Source organism: Muntiacus reevesi, chromosome 7, assembly GCF_963930625.1.
Source record: "Muntiacus reevesi chromosome 7, mMunRee1.1, whole genome shotgun sequence".
In the NCBI taxonomy this organism is placed as follows: domain Eukaryota; kingdom Metazoa; phylum Chordata; class Mammalia; order Artiodactyla; family Cervidae; genus Muntiacus; species Muntiacus reevesi.
This window is the reverse complement of record NC_089255.1, coordinates 75,882,988-75,903,866: the sequence shown is the minus strand read 5'-3', so window position 1 is coordinate 75,903,866 and position 20,879 is coordinate 75,882,988. Positions and strand designations below refer to the sequence as shown.

Below are 20,879 nucleotides of genomic sequence, written 5' to 3'. Positions count from 1 at the left end.
AAGGATTTTTCACTATCTGCCTATCAATGTGAAAGAAATTTAGAAATTAAGAAATTAAAGAAATTAAAAAATAAAAATTAAAGAAATTAAAAAATAAAAAAACATACAGTCCTCTCAATAGATGCAGAAAAAAGCTTTTGATATATTTCACCATCCATTTATAATAAAAACTCTCCAGGAAGTGGGCATAGAGGGAACATACCTCAACATGATAAAGGCCATCAATGACAAACCCATAGCTAACATCATATTCAATGGTGAAAAATCAAAAGCATTTTCTCTACAATCAGGAATAAGACAAGGATGACCATTCTGGCTACTTTTATTCAACATAGCTTTGGAAGTCCAAGCTATAGTAATTAGAGAAAAAAAGAGATATAAGGAATCCAAAGTGGGAAAAAAGTAAAACTGTCACTGTTTGCAGATGACATGATGCTATATATAGAAAATCTAAAAGATGCTTCTAGAAAACAATTAGAGTTTGTCAATAGATTCAGTATAGCTGCTGGATACAAAATTAATAAACAGATTTTTTTTGCATTTCTATATGCTAACAGTACAAGATCAGAAAGAGAAATTAAAGAAACAATCTCATTTATCACTACATCAAAAAGAACAACAACAACAAAATACCAAGGAATAAACCTACCTAAGCAGGCAAGAGATCTATACTCTGAAAACTATAAGATGCTTAAGAAAGAAATTAAAGATGACACAAACAAATGGAAGATATTAATATACTGTATTCTTGGACTGGAAGAATCGATATTGTTAAAATTATCATACTACCTAAGCAATCTACAGATACAATGCAATCCTTATCAAATTAACCAATGACATTTTTCACACAACTAGGACAAAAAATTTTAAAATTTGTATGTAAACACAAAAGACTCTGAATAGCCAAAACAATCTTGAGAAAGAATGAAGCTAAAAGTTCAATCTACAATCCCTTACTTCAGACTATACTACAAAGTGGCAATAAACAAAACAGTATGGTACTGGAACAAAAACAGACTTATAGACCAATAGAAAAAGACAGAAAGCCCCCAAACCCATGCACTTATGGCCTATTAATCTACCATAAAGGAGGCAAGGATATATAATGGAGAAAAGACAGTCTCTTCAATAAGTGGTGTGGGGAAAACTAGACAGCCACATGTAAAATAATGAAATTAGAACATTTTCTAACACCATATACATATACAAAAATTGGAGAAGGAACTGGCAACCCACTCCAGTATTCTTGCTTGGAGAATCCCATGGACAGAGGAGCCTGGAGGATTAGAGTCCATGGGGTCACAAAGAGTTAGACATGACTGAGTGACTAGCACACATATACAAAAATAAATTCAAATAGATAAATGACATAAGTGTAAGATTGGATATCATAAAACTCCTAGAGGAAAACATAGGCAGAACACTCTTTGTCATAAGTCACATATCTGGGTGGGGGGAGGGGGGGGTCCTGTCTTCTAGAGTATGGGAAATAAAAAGAAAAATAAACAAATGGGACCTAATTATATTTAAAAGCTTTTGCACAGCAAAGATAAATCATAAATAAAACAAAAAGTCAACTTATGGACTGGGAGAAAATGTTTATAAACAATGCTACTGACAAGGGATTAGTTTCCAAAACATACAACCAGCTTATACAGCTTTAATATATATAAACTGAACAACTCAATGAAAAAGTGGGAAGAAGACCTAAATACACATTTCTTCGAAGAAGACATACAAATGGCCAACAGGCACATGAAACGATGCTCAATAGCACTAATTATTAGAGAAATGAATAGCAAAACAACAATGAGGTATCACCTCACACCAGTCAGAATGGCCATCATTAAAAATCTACAAATAATAAATACTGTAAAGAGTGTGGAGAGAAAGGAACCCTCCTCACTGTTGGTGGGAATGTAAATTGGTGTAGCCATTCTGGAGAACAGTACAGAGGTTCCTTAAAAAGGTAAAATAAGAGCTATCATATAATCCTGCAATTCCACTCCTGGGCATATATCCACATAAAACTAATTTGAAAACACATGCAACCTCATGTTCATAGTCAAGACATGGAAGCAACCTAAATGTTCATCCACAGAAAAATGGATAAAGAAATAGTGTGTGTGTGTGTGTGTGTGTGTATGTGTGTGTGTGTATAAAATGGAACAGTACTCAGCCTTAAAAAAGAATGAGATGATGCCATTTGCATCATTTGCAACATGAATGGACCTAGAGATTATCACCTTAAGTGAAGTACGTCATTCAGAGAAAGAGATATATCATATAACATCACTTATAAAAATACTGCTCTAAAATGATACAAATGAACTTACTTACAAAACAGAAATAGACTCAAAGACATAGAAAACAAATATATGGTTACCAAAGAGGATAGCTGGTAGGGGGAAGAGATAAATTAGGAGTTTGGGATTAATATATATACACTATATATATTAATTATATATATGCTATAATATAATATATCTTATATAAAATATAATTTATATAATAATTTATATAATTATATATAATTTATATATTACATAAATATATATAATTAATATATATATACTATATATAAAATAGGTAATCAACAAAGAGTTACTATACAGCTCAGAAAACTCTACTCAATATCTTGCAATTAGCTATAATGGAAAAGAATCTAAAGACGAACACACACACATATATCTGAATATATATGTATATGTATAAAGAATCACTGTGCTGTGCACTTGAGACTAACAGAAAATTGCATATTTACTAAAATTAAAAAATTTTAAAACTGGGAAAGGATTTGAATAGATAATTCTCCAAGGATGATGTATGAACTGCTAAAAAGCATATGAAAAGATGCTCAACACCACTAATTATCAGAAAAATGCAAATCAAAACTACAATGAGATATCACCTCACACCCATTAATTGGTTATTATCAAAAAATCAAGTGCTGATGAGAATGTAGAAAAATTGGAATTCTTATGTAGTATTGTTAGGATTGTAGAATAGTGCAACCAGTATGGAAAAGGGAAAAAAATTTCTCAGAAAATTAAAAATAGAAGTACCATATAATCCTTCATTCTCACTTCTGAGTACATATCCAAAAGAACTGAAAGCAGGGTGTTGGAAGAGATAGGGGCACATCCATGTTCACAGTAGTGCTATTCATAATAGTCAAGAATTGGAAGTGTTCCAAATGTCCATCAACAGATGAATGGATTAACAATGTGATGTATATATCTAAATACTATCACATGGCACAACATGGATAGACCTTGAGGACATTAAGCTAAGTGAAATAAGCCAGCCATAAAAGACAAATACTGCTGACTCAACGTGTATACCATATCTAAAGTAGTCAAATTCTTAGAAATAAAAAGTAAAATGGTAGTTACCAGGGGCTGGGATGAGGAGAAAAGGGGAATTGTTTAATGGGTAAAGAGTTTCAGATATCCTGTATGAGAAAATTTTGGAGATATGTTTCACAACAGTGTGAATGTACTTAATGCCACTTAATTGCAATGATAATTTGTTAATTTAATTAACTTGATGTTAAGATGATACATTTTATGTTTTTTATTACAATAATTTTTAAAGAAGGAATGAGATACTTATACATGTTACAACATGGAAAAACTTTGAAAATATTATGCTAGGTAGAAAACACCAGTAATAAAAGACCACATATTATATAATTCCATTATGTGAAATGCTCAGAATAGGTAAACCTAAAGAGATATAAGTAGTTTAGTGGTTGCTTAAGACTTGATGGTGGACTATGGGGATAGGAGGAGGATGATAGCTAAAGACGGTGGAGATTCTTTTTGAAGTGATAATATGTTCTAAAACTGACGTGGTGATGGCTATATCTATCTGTGAATAAACTAAAAACCTTTGAACTATATAATTTATGTGGGTGAATTACATGGTATATGAATCGTATTTCAATAAAGCTGTTATTTTTGAAAGGGCAAGAATAAGAGATTTTTAAAAGAATATTTCTCTCATTTTAACATATATAATTATATTAGAAGAGTCAAGAAAAGTCATATTTGAAGTATACATATACCATTTGGTCTTTATAGATCTTTGAAATATCTTGGAAAGAAAAATAAAACATTTCCTCTGGAAAGAAAGAACAACTTCATGCTTAAGGTTATCAGCAAAAACCTAAAAACAGAAAATTGGCCAATACTAAATATAAGGAATTCTATCTTTAAGGTAAATTAGATCTCTATTAGATTAGTTCTGCTTCTGGCGTTGATATCAAGTTAACTTACCAGCAGCATTTAAGTCTCTTCAAAGAGAAAAGGAAATGGCAACCCACTCCAGTGTTCTTGCCTGGAAAATTCCAGGGACAGGGGAGCCTGGTGGGCTGCCGTCTATGGGGGTCACACAGAGTCGGACACGACTGAAGTGACTTAGCAGCAGCAGCAAAGAGAAAAACATGTACTACCCCAAATTTCTTTTTTCCCCAAAAGCCTAAGGCAAGGGAAAGGATTTGATGAGAAATATGCAATTGATTGGAAAATGGTAAGGGCTTCCAGTTAGAAGCAAATATAAGAGAACTGAAAGATAAATGTAAATACACACCAGCAAGTATATCAATATATATCAGTAGGATTCACGGATCAGGCAACGGCTAGCTCTTCCAAGCAGTCCACAGATTTCATTCAATGTCTCACCAGATGATTGATTTGGGAACTTACAGAGTATGTAGTAGTGCTGCAAAATACTTTATTACTTGGAGCTGTCTCTCTTGCTTACATTTAAATACTGTCATGGATCTTAAACCATCTCTTCTCTTTGCCCATAGGTGGAGCTGAAGTACTACTGTTGAATAAACATTGGGCGTGTGGTTTCAGAAGAGCAGCAGGCAGAAGTAGACTAGATATTAATAATATGACTGGTTAGGCACTCACGAAGCCCCCTTGTGTGGGGAAGTTATTTTTTACAGTTATACAATTAAATAAAATTAACTCACTTAGAAAAAAAATCAGACCTATAATGCTGGCTAAATCATCCCTATGTCACAAATAGGTAGACTAATCTTCCTATTTCATACCTTCTATGAATATTATTACATATTTTCATATACATATTTTTCTCTTTTAAAAAGTATTATAAATATATCTCATTTTCGGTCAGAAATAGGGAGAAATACGTCTGTCGTGGTCAGTATTCTAAGGATACTTCACTGCTTTAAACTGAGTTCAGCAAAACTTAAAGGTTCCATCTCTAGAACTGCTTAAGTCTTCTGTGGAAATACAAAGAACTCAGGTCAGAAAGGCCAAAGTCTTTGGTTATAAAGTCTTAAAAAAAAACCCCTAGAGCTTGTAAAATAATGTTCCTAAGAAAGCAGAAGCCTTTCTATTCAAACCTTAGTTTTTTCACTGTTAACTGAAAGACATTGGGGATAACAGGGAATTCTAGAATATTTTAATCTGCTTTACAGCAGCTAGTACTGCACCAAGTATGAATTTATATGTATTCACGTCATGTATTTTATAAGCAAAGATGAATCATAAATGGTAGTGTGACAAATATTATCTCCATTGGTATTTCTCTTCCAAGAAACCAAAGGAAGGTATGTTTAATTATTAGAGCACTTGCCCCTTAAAGGTTTTGCCTGCAGACAGGAGTTGAAAATAGTAGATATAATAAAGGACAGCTCAGAGACAGAAGAAAATTCACCTGTAGTCAAAACACATTAAAATAAACAGTAAACTTTGCATATACATGCACTTCTAGGTTCTTGTTTTAGAAGGATAATTTTCATACTGATTTGAGACATACTCTGCTTTAATTAAAAATTACAAGCCACTTAACTCCTTGGACGAAAAGTTATGACCAACCTAGACAGCATATTAAGAAGCAGAGATATTACTCTGCCAACAAAGGTCTGTCTAGTCATGGCTATGGTTTTTCCAGTAGTCATGTATGAATGTGAGAGTTGGACTATAAAGAAAGCTGAGCACCAAAGAATTGATGCTTTTGAACTGTGGTGTTAGAGAAGACTCTTGAGAGTCCATTGGACTACAAGGAGATCCAGTCAATCCATCCTAAAGGAAATCAGTCCTGAATATTCATTGGAAGGACTGATGCTGAAGCTGAATCTCCAATACTTTGGCCACCTGATGTGAAGAACTGACTCATTGGGAAAGACCCTGATGCTGGCAAAGATTGAAGTCAGGAGGAGAAGGGGACGACAGAGGATGAGATGGTTAGATGGCATCACCAACTCAATGGACATGAGTTTGAGTAAACTCTGGGAGTTGGTGATAGACAGGGAGGCTTGGTGAGCTGCAGTCCATGGGGTTGCAAAGAGTTGGACATGACTGACTGAGTGAGCTGAACTGAACTGCTGTAATGGAATGAACAGCAAACTAGGAGTAAAGAATCATAGGTTCTAGCTGTTTTTAATAACAAATTTTCTAAGAACATTATTAACCTCTTTGGTCCTAAATTTCTTTGTCTTTAAGAAAGACTACTTGATCTCCAAATCACCTTCTTTTTGTAAAATTATAAGTATTCAATATATTATACTGTTAACATTCCTTCACAGATTTACCCTATGTATATAACCTTGAGAGCATCACTTCCACGCACTTCTGTATACATGATATATTCTTAGTTTTCTGGGATTCTTGCTGAACCTTCACAGAGATATAATAAGTAATTTTAGAGATCTCACAGTGGCAAATGGCCTCAAAGATTCGCTGATTCTGAATCTCTCTTAGGAAATGTGCACATCTCTCTACAGGCTCCTGTAATTGTAGTTGTCAGTGTATTTGCAGAGGCAAAATATTTGGAATCCCCATCCGCATACTTTTCCTATTCAGTGATTGATGGATGAAATTGGATAGTTAGAGGTGCATCCAGCTGAAATCAGAATGAACTAAGAAGGTTTGTTCATTAAAATGCAAACATACCTGGAAAAGATAACAGCTACAGTGAGAATGAGTTTCTAATCTTTTTCTGGGGAGAAACCGCTTATCTTCAGTAAGAGAATTATAGGCCATATCTGACTCACAATTCAATTTATAGTGATTCACATTTAGATCACTCAACTTTTTATACCCATGTTGTTTATTACAGCATTTGCAACAGAGAATTATCAAATATGCCAGTCATTTCTATTATAAAACACATGAACAAAGTTCTATGGGGATGTGGAGGAAGAAAACTTAGCTGGTGAAAGTGAGGTGTGGACACCAGGAATACCTTCATGGAGGAGAGCTTCTTAAAATTTACTCTTAAAAAACATGTACTGGGAAAATGGGGAGATGCTGGCCAAAGGGTACAAACTTTCAATTATAAGATGAATAAGATCTGGGGATCTAACATAAAGCATGGTGACTATAGTTAATAATGCTATATTGTATACTTGAAATTTGCTCAAAGAGTAAATCTTAAGCATTCTTACCATACACACTCATACACACTCGGTAACTATAAGGTGATGAATGCACTGATTAGCTTGATTGTGGTAATTATTTCACAACGTATATGTATATTAAAGCACCATGTTGAATACCCTAAATACAAACACTTTTAACTTACTAATTATGCCTCAGTAAAGTCAGACCAAAAAAAGAAAAAAAGAGTACATAGTGACTGAGCAGAGAAATAGGATAGAATTGTCCTAAGCAAAGACAGTAGAGACAATGGCTTAGAGATAAGAGAACAAGAGGTAAGGAACAGCATGCAAGTTTAGGGGAAAGCAAGTTCTGATGAGCAGGAACTAAAAAAGTAGGAAATTAGATTACAAAGGGCCTTATATAACGTATCAAGGAGTTTTGAATTTAATCTGGAGTTGTGAGGAATACTACTGAAGAGCTATATGAAGGAATGTCAATATCAAATTTGCCATTTGAACAGATTACTTTGGAATCAAATTGGAAAATGGATGGGAAGATGCTAATTGGGGAAGCAAAGGCTGTTACAATAATCCAGGAAGCTAATAATATAGACTTAAAATGAGAGAAGAGAGAATGGCAAATAAAGGATAGATTCAAGAGGACATAGAGGAAATGAGTATTGTAGTGGTAAAGAAAATAAGTTTAGTAACAGTGATGTTAAATTTAGTAGCAGCAGGTATACATCTGTTGTATGAGTTTGGAGCTCAGGCAAGGTCTGAGTAAAGATATAGATTTAGCAATCACTTAATAGGTGGTACTTGAAACAACTGGTATACATGAGGTTATCTGAAATGATGTGTAAGATTTGAAAAGGGCCAGAGACAAGCTGAAGAGAAAGTTCATATTCAAGGAACTGACAGAGGAAGGCAAGCTTATAAAAAAGGCAGTACAGGAGACAAGGGGCCGCCCTGTTTATCTGTCTCTCTCTGTACTACACCGTGAGAACCACAGAGTAGGGTTTTATTTTATTCATCTTCACATATCTGGACTTAACACACGGCCTAGTATTGAGCAGATTTTTAACAGATACTTGTTGAATAAATTATGTTTCTATATAGGGTATTGTTTTCTAAACACCTAACTAAAGTGCCTAGGAGGATTAATTATAATGCTCTTTTGCATTAAAAGCCAAGTTTGATCCAGCTCAAAGGTTGAATGCAAACCTAACTATTATTTCTCATCATCATGGGTGGAAACACTTGACAGGAGTTAACCATGCATGAAGAGTTTGCTTACTTATGAGTGACAACTGATTTGATGAACAAATGAAGGAGAAACAAACAATGACAGGAAAAGAGAATCCGTCTGACAGTATTATTTTTTCCCTAGAGGAGAAATAGAAATGGTCATTTCCAGTTCTGTTTTTTTCCTTAAAAGTCCTGGAATTTCTGTCTAAATGTGACCTGGCATCACAGTGAGAGTCTTTTAAGGACTGATGATAAGAGAAACTACCCTGATATTACAAGAGGCCAGGTATGGTTAACTTATTTTTATATAATGTAAAGCACTGCTAAATTTTTTCCAACTTAATTTTACATTCATATTTTCTGAAGATGTCTTAGTATTGACTGACATAAAAATATCTAAGTATTTGCATATAATAACAGAAAGAAACCATTCCATTAAAATTGATTTCTGAAATCACACAGCTAATTTCTAATTCCCCACTTTAGTTTTACTATCTTTATTTCCTTTAATGAGGAATAAAACAGAAACAAAAGAATAGGTTTAAACCTAATGACATACATGTCTAAAAGGATGTAAGTCAAAGAAGTAGGACAGGTGTAAATTAAAGCAATTTTTGCCTAAGTACGGCCAGAGACCAAAGAGCTAGCATTTGGCATTTAATGTTTCACTAGCTTTAGGCCTTTTAACATAATTTTATCTACTGTTATTTTCTATATTTTAATATTGGCAGAAGAGCATTATCATGTAGAAAAAGAAGAACATTGAGCTTTTTTCTTTTTTCTCTTTTGGCTGCGCCACACAACTTGCAAGATCTTAGCTCCCTGACAGGGACTGAACCTGAGTCATCTCAGTGAAAGTGCCGAGTACTAGCCACTGAACTGCCAGGGAATTCCCAAGAACATTACGTCTTGAGTCTTAATTCCATTTCTTTTCTGCTGTTTCGAGTTTTCTTGTAGAAAAATTAGGGTGTTTGTATAGATGTTCTCTAATATCATTGAAATTTCAATATTTTACAATCTATGAATAAAGTCCTTTATTTGTAAAATCAATACTTCTGTGTTGTTTTTATTTGTACAACAAAAACAATTTAGAAACTACATTTTATTCAGACTGCACCTGAACTGGATTTTTAGAAAGGGAAGTAGCTGATTAAAAATTGGAAACACTGGGGAATACTACCTTTCCATTATCTTTCACAAGCTAGTCTCAATGTGCTACTAAACCAAGAGCAGAAAATGAGAGGACAGATGAAGCAGAAAAACTGAGACCAGACTGGCTGCTCAGTGATCCACAGACAAATTAATTAATGTAGTATTTACATTTAAAAACATGATTTTCATAAATGAAAATAATTACCAGACACATTAGTTATCTCTCACTTCTATCAGAAAGGACATAAGGCAGACCACAGTCAACTATTCTCTTCACTCAGTGCTGACAGCCCTCTCTTGAGAGTATTGATATTTTGATGAATAGGAGAAACACAGTTGAATTTTTCCTTTTTTTTAATGTAAAGGAAGATTTATGAGTATTTTACTCTGTATACTGTTAAGACTGATCCTAGAGTTGAGTAGAAATAAGAAGTGAAAAGAAAGATGGTAATAACTGTGATCATGGTTAATAACATTTTTTTTTTCAGGGAAACTGTGTATTAGTGTTAGAGTAATCTTGTTTGGAAAAGGATGAAAAGAAAAGGCAATGGGCAAATATAACAGTACCTCGGTAGTTGATGATTTCTGTCCCAAGCACCGGAGTCATCTCCAGGACTGTGATAAAGGCTTTGTCCATAGATGTCAGAGGAAAAGGAGACATGCGGTGTCTTCTAGCCACCTTGGTGATATCGACAGCACTGTGACCTAAACAGGAAGATAAGCAACTAAGAATGTGATGCTGAAACCTGATTAAAAAGTGGGAATGGCTTATAAACAACAGTAATTCTCAGTCTTCATCTCATATGTCCAGAAATGAAGATTACAGGGGGAGAAATTTTCTATTGCTCCCCAAATATAGCCTGCTTTGGCAGAACATTAAATTGTGAGTAATTTTATATCATGTAGCAAAAGCTGGTGAAGTTTAATGATGATACTGGCTAATTTTTTCTCAGTGCTTACTATGTGTCATGGCACTATTCTAATTAAGCTTCACAACAACCTAATTATTATCCTTATTTACAGATGAGGAAAATGAAGTTTACATATCTTGGCCTAAATTGCAAAGATAGATAACAAAGAGCTAGGATCCAAACCTAGGTAGCCATGCTTTAGAGTTCATGTCCTTAGTTACTATAGTGAACTTTTAATACTCAATGAGCCAGTTAGTGAAAAGAAATAAACAAGTTTAAATTTATTTAGAATTTCATAGGAAATTCTCTTTCTTCTAAAAAAAATCATAGAAAAATATAATTATTTAGTTATATACTCCCAATGTAACCCTATCTAGTGTCATGGCATTGATATTACCCATATACTAAAACTCCTAATTTTGTATCTTCAATCCCAACCTCTACCTTCACCTCCAGGTTTATATGTCATCCAACTAGTTGGTGGATAAGAGTATATATCTACAAATGTATAAATCATCAAACATGCACCTGAGTGTGCAACAGGCAACTCAAACCTAGCATGTCAAAATCAAGCATTTGATTCCCCATCCTCCTAACCTACCTACACGATGTCTTATTCTCTTGCAATTCCCATCTTGGTAAATAGAAATTCCATTCATTAAGTTACTAATCCAAAACCTTGGTGACATCATTGATTTTTCTATTATTATCAGAACCATATCTAAACTACAATTAAAATGTCTCTAAATCCCATCACTACTCATCATCCCTATAACAACTATAATAGTTGGGACCATCATTTATTTCCTGGGAAATTGAATAGGGTCCTAACTGGTCTCTCTGCTACTATCCTTGTCCCATTGTAAAATTTATTCTCCACACAGTAGTTAGATAGTCCTTTTAAACTGTAAGATGAATTGTATTCATCTCTGCTCACAACCCTCCAATGACTTTATAATTCACTCAGAGTAAAGTCTTTGCTATGGTCTACAAAGCCCAATAATCTACACTGTTCTCTTATCACTTCACCCTTGTCAGGGTGCTCTAGTCATACTGATTCCTCGCCTGAGAAAGCCAAATATGTTCTCTTTAGGGTCTGCATACTTGCTGTTTCCTCTACTTGGACATTCTTCCCCAGATATTATGGTTTCATTCATCCCTCATTTCTTTCAGGTAGTTGCTAAAGTATCACTTCACCAGAGGCCTTTGCTAAACATCCTATAAAGAATATTATCTACTATCATTCTTTATTCTCCTTACCTATATTATTTTTCATTGTGAAAAAAAAATATACACACATATATGGATATTCATGTCTATATACTTATACATTTATAACCTTCTAAGGTAAGCTTCATGACAGCAGCAACTTTATCTTTGTTAGTCAGTGTTGTTATCCTCAATACCTGGAACAGTATCTGGTACACACTAGATAATAGTTTTTGAATTAATGGATGTATAATTTAATGACAGAAAGGGACTTCTTAGAGTATAATATCTTAATGCATAAGTATACCTGGCCTTTTCTTTGAAATCTTAAGTCTATAGCTCAAAGGGATAACACAAAAGGAGTAACCGCAAACACTGTTGCTTGGCTATCCTAACTAATATCCACAATTCACTTCTGCAGCTGCCTTTCACCTAAGACTGGCCATGTTATATGTTTATGGCCACCTAAATTCTGGCCAGCAAGATGTAGGAAGTAGTCCCTGGGGGCAGGCTTCCTACTACACATAAAAAGATAAAGAGGTCAAACTTTAAGAGGAGAACATAACTAGCTATTGGGAGGTGCCACAGTCATTTTCAACGATGAAACTGGAAACCCAGAGGTAAGTATGGGAAACAAGGAAAGGAAAAGAGTCAGAATCCCTGCTGACAGTGTTGAGCTACTGTACAAACCCGGGACTGTCTGCCTCCAGACTTCTGATATGAGACGAACAAGCTCCTATTTCTTAAGGGGCAACAGAGGATGAGACAGTTGGATGGCATCACAGACTCAACGGCCATGAGTTTGAGCAAATTCTGGGACATAGTGAAGGAGAGGGAAGGCTGGTATGCTGCAGTTCATGGGGTCAAAAAGAGTCGGATGTGACTGAGTGACTGAACGACAATGACTGTATATATCCCTCAGAAGTCTGTAAGTTCCTGGTCATTGTAATTTATTTAATTTAGTCCTCCCATCCCACCTCCAGAGGCTACCTCAGATATATTCACTGAACTTACAGGGACTGTCCCATACTTTTCATTCTAAGACATATGACATTGTTATAAGTAGTCAAAGAAAAGACATACAATATACTTATACTTATTTCTCATCCATGGGCAATCATGAAATTACAAAATTTTAAAACCTTAAGGACCTTAGAGATTATTTAGTGCTAAATATGAAAAAAATTTCTACTTCAAGGTGAACACTTAGAGAAGGATTTTGTGTGATTAATCATTTAGCTACAATTGAACTGTAAATTTATTCACAACTTTCACTGAAGTCCTTGTTTTGTCATTAAATAGCATCAATACATACTGTCACAACCAGTATAATTGAAAAACATGATAGATGCGTCTGCACTTTATTCAGACTTATAAATCTCAGATCTGGTCTTTTCTAAGATATTCTTTACTCTCTTTATGGTGAAAATTATGTATAATATTATCAGAGCTTTTTTTTTTTAAGTTTGGTTCTGAGGGGAAAATTAGACTTTTTAACTGTACAAAGGTTATTTGTTGAATGTGCTTTGTAATCAAATTTTTCTTTTTAGAAACAAAGTTTGAAAATCAGTGATACACACATCCATTCAACAAATATTTATTGAGTATATTTTATGAGCCAGGCAGAGTTATGTAGTCAGTCTACACAGACTAAGATACAACCTGCGATGAAGAACGTTTCAGCTCAGCAGAAAGGAAAGGTGTGTATGTAAATAAAAAATAAAGACAGAAGGATATAAAACCACCTGATTGTTCTCTAGAGGTTGGTATTTTTTTTTAATTGAAAACTGCATACCAATTTCCACTGGAAAAATATTTCCTGTCTTTATAATAATTTTGTACCTGCTTTTATTTTTCTTATGGCATGTACCATTTTCCATCTTATGGTATAGACATTTAAATATTTGCCCTGATTATGTTTTGTTCAGTCGTGTCTGACTCTTTGTGACCCCATGAATCGCAGCACGCCAGGCCTCCCTGTCCATCACCAACTCCCAGAGTTTACTCAAACTCATGCCCATCGAGTCGGTGATGCCATCCAGCCATCTCATCCTCTGTCGCCCCCTTCTCCTCCTGCCCCCAATCCCTCCCAGCATCAGGGTCTTTTCCAATGAGTAAACTCTTTGCATGAGGTGACCAAAGTATTAGAGTTTCAGCTTCAGCATCAGTCCTTCCAATGAATATCCAGGACTGATCTCCTTTAGGATGGACAGGTTGGATCTTCTTGTAATCCAAGGGACTCTCAAGAGTCTTCTCCAACATCATAGTTCAAAAGCATCAATTCTTCGGTGCTCAGCTTTCCAAATCACAGTCCAACTGTCACATCCATACACGACCACTGGAAAAATCATAGCCTTGACTAGATGGACCTTTGTTGACAAATTAATGTCTCTGCTTTTTAATATGCTACCTAGGTTGGTCATAACTTTCCTTTCAAGGAGTAAGTGTCTTTTAATTTCACGGCTGCAATCACCATCTGCAGTGATTTTAGAGCCCCTCAAAATAAAGTCTGCCACTGTTTCTATTGTTTCTTCATCTATTTGCCATGAAGAGATGGGACCAGATGCCATGATCTTAGTTTTCTGAATGTTAAGCTTTAAACCAACTTTTTCACTCTCCTCTTTTACTTTCATCAAGAGGCTTTGTAGTTCCTCTTCACTTTCTGCCATAAGGGTGGTGTCATCTGCATATCTGAGGTTATTGATATTTCTCCTGGCAATCTTGATTCCAGCTTGTTCTTCCAGCCCAGCGTTTCTCATGATGTACTCTGCATATAAGTTAAACAAGCAGGGTGACAATATACAGCCTTGATGTACTCCTTTTCCTATTTGCAACCAGTCTGTTGGTCCATGTTCAGTTCTAACTGTTGCTTCCTGACCTGCATACAGGTTTCTCAAGAGGCAGGTCAGGTGGTCTGGCATGCCCATCTCTTTCAGAATTTTCCACAGTTTATTGTGATCCACACAGTCGAAGGCTTTGGCATAGTCAATAAAGCAGAAATAGATGTTTTTCTGGAACTCTCTTGCTTTTTCGATGATCCAGCGGATGTTGGCAATTTGATCTCTGGTTCCTTTGCCTTTTCTAAATCCAGCTTGAACATCTGGAAGTTCATGGTTCACGTATTGCTGAAGCCTGGCTCGGAGAATTTTGAGCATTACTTTACTAGTGTGTGAGATGAGTGTAATTGTGCAGTAGTGTGATCATTCTTTGGTATTGCCTTTCTTTGGGATTGGAATGAAAACTGACCTTTTCCAGTCCTGTGGCCACTGCTGAGTTTTCCAAATTTGCTGGCATATTGAGTGCATCACTTTCACAGCATCATCTTTCAGGATTTGAAATAGCTCAACTGGAATTCCATCACCTCCAGTAGCTTTGTTCGTAGTGATGCTTTCTAAGGCCCACTTGCCTATGTTAGCCTATCATAAATTCCCTGGAGGCAGAACCTGTATCTCATTAATCTGTGCATCTTTTGCCACATTTAGAGTTATGCTTTCCTTACAGTAGATATTGAATAAATACTTGAGGTATGAAAGAATGGGGCTTCCCTAGTGGCTCAGACAGTAAAGAATTTGCCTGCAGTACCCAAGACCCCGGTTCAATCCCTGGACTGGGAAGATCCCCTGGAGAAGAAATGGTTACCTACTCCAGTATTCTTGCTTAGATAATTCCATGGATAGAGGAGCCTGGTGGGCTACAGTCTGGGGCTGCAAAGAGTTGGACATGACTGAGCATCTAACACTTTTCATGAATGAATAACACATCCTCAAACAAAGTCTAAAGTTGGGAAGGGAGAAACAAAGTGTTGCTCCCTTTTCTGCACTTTGCTTCTCTAAACCCTTCTGTATTTGTCAATTCTCTTTCACAAAATGATTGTGTCACTAGATATATAATCCAAACTTTGACGCTTATTAGTTAACACTTGCCCCTCACTAAACTGTTTCCGTGTCATCACAGCAGACTTCTGGATAAAATAACTGAAAAAAAAAGTCTCAAAGGAGAGGTACTTGAATTCTCTGGCACATCAGCAAGTGTATGCATGTGTTCTCAGCAAGTGTTTACTGAGTAACTTCAATGTGCCAAGAGGCTTCTTCCCACTCAAGACCCACCCAAGATTGCACAGTGGAAATAATCAGCTACGTCACCAGTAAAGAAGGGCTAACTTGGTTGTTTAAATATGAGAAAAATAGTATTTGTGGCTTACCGTCTACATACAAAAAATAAAATTAATGAAGTAAGTAATAGCTGTGCTTTTTAAAATTGAAGTGTGGTTAATTTACAATGTTTTGTTAGTTTCAAGTGTACAGCAAAGAATATATATGTGTGTGTGTGTATATATATATATATTTTTTTTCTTTTAAAGATTCTTTCCCATTACAGGTTATTACAAGATATTGAGTATGGCTCCCTATGTTATACAGCAGATCCTTGTAAAAACTACCTATTTTATATATAGTAGTATGTATATGTTAGTCCCAAACTTCCAATTTAGTTCCATCTCAACTATTCCTTTTGGTAACCATAAATTTGTTTTCTATGACTGTGAATCTATTTCTGTTTTGTAAATAAGTTCATCTGTATTAGTATTTATACAAACTTCATTTGTATTAGATTCCAGAAATAAGTGATATCATATGATATTTGTTTTTTCTGGATTACTTCACTTAGTATAATCATCTTTAGGTCCATACATGTTGCTGCAAATGGGATTTCATTCTTTTTTATGGCTGAGTAGTATTTGATTATTTTATATATATATACATATATATATATATATATATATGTATGTATATATACAAACACAACATCTTTATCCATTTCCCTGAGATGGACATTTAGATTGCTTTCATGTCTTGGCTATTGTAAATAGTGCTGCAATGAATACTGGGATGCATGTATCTTTTTGAATTAAGAGTTTTGTCCAGCTATATGGCCAGCAGTGGGAATGCAGGATCATATGGTAACTTTTATTTTTAGTTTTTAAAGTAACCTCCATACTGTTCTCCGCAGTGGCTGCACCATTTACATTCCTATGAACAGTGCAGGAGGGTTCCTTTTTTTCCACACCCTCTCCAGTGTTATTTGTAGACTTTTTAATAATGGCCATTCTGCCTAGTGTGAGGTAAGATCTCATTGTAGTTTTGATTTGAATTTCTCTAAATAGCTGCTCTTTTTATGTAAATGGAATTACTAAATAACATTAACATACTTAGTTCTGTTGTATCCCTCACCACATGCAGGAAGTCTATGTGTTATGTAAGATTCCATTTAGCAAAAAACTGTAGCTAAAATAAGTTTGAAAACTATCAATCTAGGTGATTCAGTATTCTCATTTTCAGATCAAAAGTGGACAAACCATGCTCGAGGGTCAGCCCCAGGGACACACACAGAGGAACTGGCAGCTGCGGGTACAGCTGAGGAGGCACAGCATCACCAGTTAGCTGAGAGGCTCATATGAAGGCCTCTCATGGGCTGGCATGGGGAAGCTCTTTTATTAGAAGGCATAGATTTCCAAAATAAAGCCAGTAAATAAACACATGTTTCTTTTTTTGGTTTCCATTAAAAAACATAATTTCAACTATTTTCTGATGTTGATACCAGTGATTTATAAGAAGTTTTAAACTGAAAGCGTCACAAAATTTAAGAATAGTTACCTCTGACTTCTCTTATTTTGCAAATTACAACCTCAAAGCACTTCTACCTGTCCAGGACCATTGCAGAACTCAGTCAGACAGGAAAAAGGATCAAAAAATGTTCTACTCCAAACATTATCCCTCTTCTTGATTCTGAGCTCAAATAGAAATCTGACAGAAGAGGAAAAAATCGGGAAAAACAGTATGCACTTTTGTCTGTCTCTTACAGCACGAGTTAATACAGCCTAGCAGGCAGTTTTCATTGAGTGGTCCATAAAATCCATTTACCTAGAAGTAGGAAATGAAGGAAAGAACAATTGTTAAGAAGTAAGAAGGTTATAATAAAAGAGAGTTTGGGTTTTGGACAGAGAAGATATCCAAAATTTGGATAGAACTTTTCCTATAAAACAAAAGCTATTTCACAGCCATAATGAATGATGGCTACCTTACAAATAAATACTAATAGTCACAAAGAATATGTGTAAAGGTACTAGACTCCATTCAATTTATGCAAACTATAAAATGAAACAAAACTAACAAATGTGAAAATGTGTCCTGAGAAGATTATACCATTCAAAGAAATATTTATTTAAACTTATTCAAAGAAATATTTATTTAAACTTATAATAGTAAAATTTTCTGGTGATGTATGGTAATGATGTAGGCAGACTAGCTACTCTGACAAAAAATAAACTACGAGGTAGTTTAGGATACGGGATCCTTATATGGGAGTAGTGGTGGTGATGGGAAAAGGAAGTCTAGACATGTTCCCTATTCGTAGATGTCCAAACTAAGCAAAGAGTAACAGGCTGAATTATTATAACACCTACATTGATGGCTGAAGTAGATTTGTGGGATTAAAGCAATTCTAAATTAGCACAGATTGATGATCTAGAGGTTTCTCTAATAAGTTTAGGCTTCCATTAGTAAAACTTAACTTGTCTCATTTATATTTTTCTCATGTATAGGTTCAGAATTGGGGATGATTATATGTGAGCTCAGAATCTACAGATAAAGTACTTAAAATATTACTGAGATTTTTCTATCTCGCATGCAGCATTTATAATCACTAAAAAGACAGTATATTATGTCCACTCAGGATTGCCATCATCAACGACATGTTTAAATACTAACGGCAATGTTTATGTTGTACAAGGCCTTTAAAGGGACAAAAAAGTACAAACAGATTCCTTTCTATTGAGAAAACTAAGGTCTTTGTTATACAGCAGTAACATTTTTCTTATGGCATAGCCATATTAAATGAAACTGTTTATACCAATGGAATGACTTTTTCCTATTTTAAATGCATCCTTTTTAATCTGCCAATTCTTAAAATACAAAGTTTCATCTAAGTTTGAAAATCCATTTTTTAAAATTAAAAGTAAATGAAGAGAAGATGCTTTCAGGTAACAGAGCAGAATATAATAGAAACAAGATGTTCATGCAAGTTCTTGATTAAATTCAAAACCTCAAGAGGAAACTTTATTCTTCAAAACAATCAGTAAAAGAGTTCCCAAACTACCCAAAGTATAAATCATTATTCATTCTTTAGATACAGAAAATCTCAAGGGAGAGACCTGGTCTGCCCTATTAATATTACTGCCTCTGTTTCCCATGGTATCTGTAGCTTCAATTTCTTGTATTTCTATTTCCTGGTTCTTTCTGAACACAAACCACCTAAGATAACGAATAACTCTCCTAGGAAGCTTAAAAAGCAAACATGATAATAATTTATTCTGGTTAAATAACTAGGGCATTTGGTAATTCAAAATATGTGTGGCTCAGATATACAAAGCATTTAGTCTTTTATATAAATCTCAAATTAAGAGGAATCAGGCCCAAACCTCTAGGGAAACACTGGCAATGGTAGTGTTGCAGGCTCAGGTCTTCAGGGAACTCTGTATATCTGAAAAATTTCTTATGTTGCTTTCAGTTTAATACTCTTTTTCTACCTATTTATTTAAGATAATGAGTTTCAGAATATTGGGTTGGTCAAAAAGTTCATTCAAGTTTTTCTGACCGCTGTTATGAAAACCCAATGGAACTTCTATGCCAACTCAATATTTCTGATAAAACCTAAAAATCATGAGGGAAAGGATTGTGTTAATTTGTGTAAGAAATATTAAAAGAAAGCACCCCTGGAATTTATGGGCCTCAAGATACAAAACAAGGCATTGTTGTCACAAAATGTTTACTCTAAAATTTTTATCAATGGTTCACTATCATAGCCAGGATAAAATTCAAATTCTTTAGAATAGTATACAAAACCTTTCTTGCTTCCTTTTCAGTCTCATCACACATTATTCCATCATTCAGAAAATTAATAATATTGTAGATATTGGAATACAATGCACTATTTAATATTTTCCTGCTCTTGTATGTTTTCTCTGCACAGAGTAAGTTTTCTCTCATCTTTTTGTTTTCGTGGGAAATTATTCTTCTTTCACAGCTTTCTCTGGTAAGCAAATATTCAAATAGTGATGAAAACATATATCAAAGGATCTTAGAGTCAATATGAAAAGGTTCCCATTAGGCAAACCTGGGACAACTTAAACATCAAAATAAATTAGGATAGTAACAGATAATATAATCTATTTAATAAAACAATCCATAAAAAATTAAAATCCATGAGTATATAATAGTATAAAGTAATGATTAAATAAAATTCTTCATTACAGCATAATGACAACTGATAAATGAAGAGAAATAATTAGAAAGTCAACACTTGGCAACTATCATAGTAATAATTGGCTCAATAGTAGTAATTGGCTCAATAGTAATAATTGGTTTGGGCTTCCCTGGTGGCCCAGATGGTAACGGATCCGCCTCCAATGTGGGAGACCTGGGTTCAATCCCTGGGTTAGGAAGATCCCCTGGAGGAGGGCATGGCAGCCCACTCTAGTGTTCTTGCCTGGAGAATCCCCATGGACAGAGCAGCCTGGAGGGCTATAGTCCGTGGGGTTGCAAAGAATCGGACACAACTGAGTGACACAGCACAGTACAATAATTGGTTCATAGTAATAACTGGTGTAAAAGTCATCAATGGATACTAAGACTAGAAGATGAAAACCTCAAGAAGAACAATATATAGTCTCAACATATCTCCCCACAAGATTCTTATTAATCACAATAGTGATTTTATAGTGGAGAAATCTGGCAGATATCACCTTAACCAAACGATCAAAGTTAAAATCACCAGTAATGACCTCATGAAATCCCTAAGGATGTACTAAGAAAGACATGAAGTCACATATGAGGTATTACTGTCAGAAATGCATAACCTGAACCAAACTATCAGGAAACATCAGAAAAGCCTAAATTTGAGGAACACTCTACAAAATAACTCTCCCATACTCTAAAAATGTCAAG

At 34.8% G+C, this 20,879-nt stretch overlaps 1 protein-coding gene across 2 annotated transcripts in view; it reads right to left on the bottom strand.

Annotated features, from left to right (window-relative positions):
* Positions 1–20,879, bottom strand: part of GPHN (gephyrin) — a 526,040-nt gene that overhangs the window by 99,291 nt on the left and 405,870 nt on the right. For both annotated transcript variants that reach the window (XM_065940959.1, XM_065940958.1), the window contains one exon: positions 10,328–10,465. In XM_065940959.1, coding sequence (XP_065797031.1) covers positions 10,328–10,465 — 138 coding nt within the window. The remainder of the gene's footprint in view (positions 1–10,327; positions 10,466–20,879) is intronic.